Raw genomic sequence first — 2545 nt, 5'->3', positions numbered from 1 at the left:
GGACCCATCTTTAGTCTAGATTTCCTCACAACTTGGTCTTTCAAAGTGCTGGGATTGCCTGTGTAAACCACCATGCCCGGCCTATCCCTGGGTTTTTATTGGCTACCATGCACTTAGTCACCCAAGTGTGAAACTTGGGAATCATCTTACATTGGCCGCTTTTCTCCTCCTGCAGATTGCATCAGCGGCGTCTCCTCCTCTCCATCCCCCCTGTCATTGCCTCATCACATTGTGCTTTGAGGCTGCCTCCTAACTTGCCTCTGTGTCCACAGTGTGACCTGGTGTCAGTCCAACCTTCGCTGCCAAAGCCAGCTTTCTGATGAGGAAATCAGAATGTCACTGACCCCTCAGTACGGACAGGTCTCAACTTAGGAAACCCTTGGTATCCTTTCCCACCAGGCCACTCTTGCAGTCTAGTCCTCTGCCAACTCATCTGCCCATTGACTCACAGCACCGTGACCGGGCTCACCCGGGGGCACACCTGCTTTCCACTTTGCATATGCTTTTCCTGCTGCCTGAAAATGAAGGATAATGGATATCAAATCTTTCAGTAGCACACTGTGTAGAATGTATGGCGTTGTTTCAAGCCTTACATGAGTATTTTCCCCGCAAGACGGAGATTTCCTCAGACCAGGAATCTTGTCTTGTTGATCTTTGGTCCCAGAACCCACCACGGTGGGGGAGACACGGTGGGTGCCCAAGGCACGGGATATACGATCAGAAACAATTTCTTTATTCAGAGGGGGCCCTCTGCCTCCGCCTCTGACTTGACTGGTATTTTAGGGACCGGCTTCCTCCGGGCTTTGGCGCGACTCTGTTCCCCAGCAGCGCAGGTGAAGGGCGGCGGGTGGGTGGGGGCCGGCGGGCCGGCCTGGGTGGCTGCCTGCGCGCCTGCGCCCTCGGCCGCTCCTCTCGGGCGCGTCTCTGCGCGCGTGTGTCTGTTTGGAGAGGAGGAGAGGCTCGGGTGAGAGGCGAGGGGTGGGGGGAAGAGTTCAGCCCGAGTCACAGTCTCATTCACTGATCGATTTCTCGGCGGCCGGGCAGAGGTCGCCTCCCCAAGAGGCTCCCAACTATCCCCGTCCCTAACAGTTCCCACCTCCCGCCGCGCCACTCAGCCACGCGGACCGACGGACACACTCGCTAGTGAGTAGCGGCGGCTGTGCGCCGAGCTGTCGCCGGCGGTCCTGTCCTCCCAAGGGCTGTGTGTGTGTGTGTGTGTGTGTGTGTGTGTGTGTGCGCGTGCGCGCGCGCAGGGGATGTCCCTGGGATTCCACGCCTGCTCCGAGAGCTCCCTGCCGGGATCCGTGTGTCCATCGGAGTCTGCGCCGCGGTGAGGGTGCTCGCCCAGGCGGGGGCTCGGACGACCCCCGCGCGGGGAGGGATTCTGCCGGGATTCCCCGGCTCCGCGACGCAGCGGCTGCTGGGCTTCCCCGGGAAGGCGCCCGGGCGAGCCGGCGGCGGGGAAGCCCAGGCTTGTGAGCGGCTGGCAGGCCGGGAATCTGGGAACCCGGCTGGCCCTTTCGGCCTTACCCCTTCCTCCTTTCTCTTCTCAGCAGCATCACAAAGGCGCGCCGCAGGATGCAACCCCGTGCAGCGGAGTCCGGCTCTTTCTCACCTGGTGCATAACCCTCCCGGCCGGAGAAGTGGAGTTGGGGGGTCCCCAAGATTAGGGGCGGGGACTCACCCCGGGGCACACCTGTTTTCGACCCCCCCCCGAATCCAAGCCGGGTGTGGGATGGCGAGAGCGGCCCCAACGCGTGCACACCGGATGCGCGCGCGCGCACGCGTGTGTGTGGCCGCGCCCGCACCCCGGGCCCACGCTCGCCGCGTGCGCTCAGCAAACAGCACGCTTCCCCGCGCGTTCGCCCGCCCGCGAGTGCCCAGCGGGCTCCGTGGACTCCCCGCGCTCTCGGGGACAGCGTGCCCGTGTCTCTTTGTCTGGTGGCGGCTTCCCTCGCCCTCCGCAATCAAACTGATTTTCGCTTTCCCTTGATACCGCGCGCCGCGACTTAGTGTGGGCCACAGCCTCGAATGCCCCTGGTATTTGTAATTGAATAGTTCTTCCGGGCAGGGAGTTATTTTTAGTGTTGGGAATAAAGAGGCGAGCACGTTGACCTTTTTGCTGCTGCCTTTGGCTTTGAATGCGCGTCTCCGATGGAGCGGACAGATTCGCATCTAGTCGCGCACACGTGCCAGGGCACCAGTGTGCACACACATTTCTACACTCTAGGTCCCCCTCCTAGCCCCTTTCCTTTTTTTTTTTCCCCCTTACATTGAGACAATATATTGTGTGTCTGTATCACACACACACACACACACACAAACAAAAAAACCCAAAAAACTTTGCTTTGTTCTTTTGGGCATTTTCCATTTTGAGTCGTGGAGTGGGAGTACCAAACGGTTGCAGTCAGTTCGCGCGGATAAAAGACGCCGCCTCTGGATCAGAGCGGCCAGGGGGATCATCATTAGCACACGCGAGCAAAGGCACGGTTTAAGGCAGAAGGGGCGGGGCGGGCCAGGTCCGCGTCTCCGCCGCCCGCCTGCG

General features: G+C 60.4%; 1 protein-coding gene across 1 annotated transcript in view; it reads left to right on the top strand.

Annotated features, from left to right (window-relative positions):
- Positions 1 to 272: 272 nt before the first annotated feature.
- Positions 273 to 2545, top strand: part of LOC103257827 (solute carrier organic anion transporter family member 5A1-like) — a gene marked incomplete at both ends in the record, with an annotated part of 3584 nt that continues 1311 nt past the window's right edge. Inside the window, 4 exons of the mRNA XM_021711104.1 lie at positions 273 to 350; positions 784 to 964; positions 1554 to 1618; positions 1725 to 1892. Coding sequence (XP_021566779.1) covers positions 273 to 350; positions 784 to 964; positions 1554 to 1618; positions 1725 to 1892 — 492 coding nt within the window. The remainder of the gene's footprint in view (positions 351 to 783; positions 965 to 1553; positions 1619 to 1724; positions 1893 to 2545) is intronic.

The sequence above is a fragment of the Carlito syrichta genome, unplaced genomic scaffold (assembly GCF_000164805.1).
Source record: "Carlito syrichta isolate Samal-C Ts95f unplaced genomic scaffold, Tarsius_syrichta-2.0.1 Scaffold82119, whole genome shotgun sequence".
Classification (NCBI taxonomy): domain Eukaryota; kingdom Metazoa; phylum Chordata; class Mammalia; order Primates; family Tarsiidae; genus Carlito; species Carlito syrichta.
Note: the sequence above shows the minus strand (reverse complement) of the source record. Positions and strands in the feature narration are given on the sequence as shown.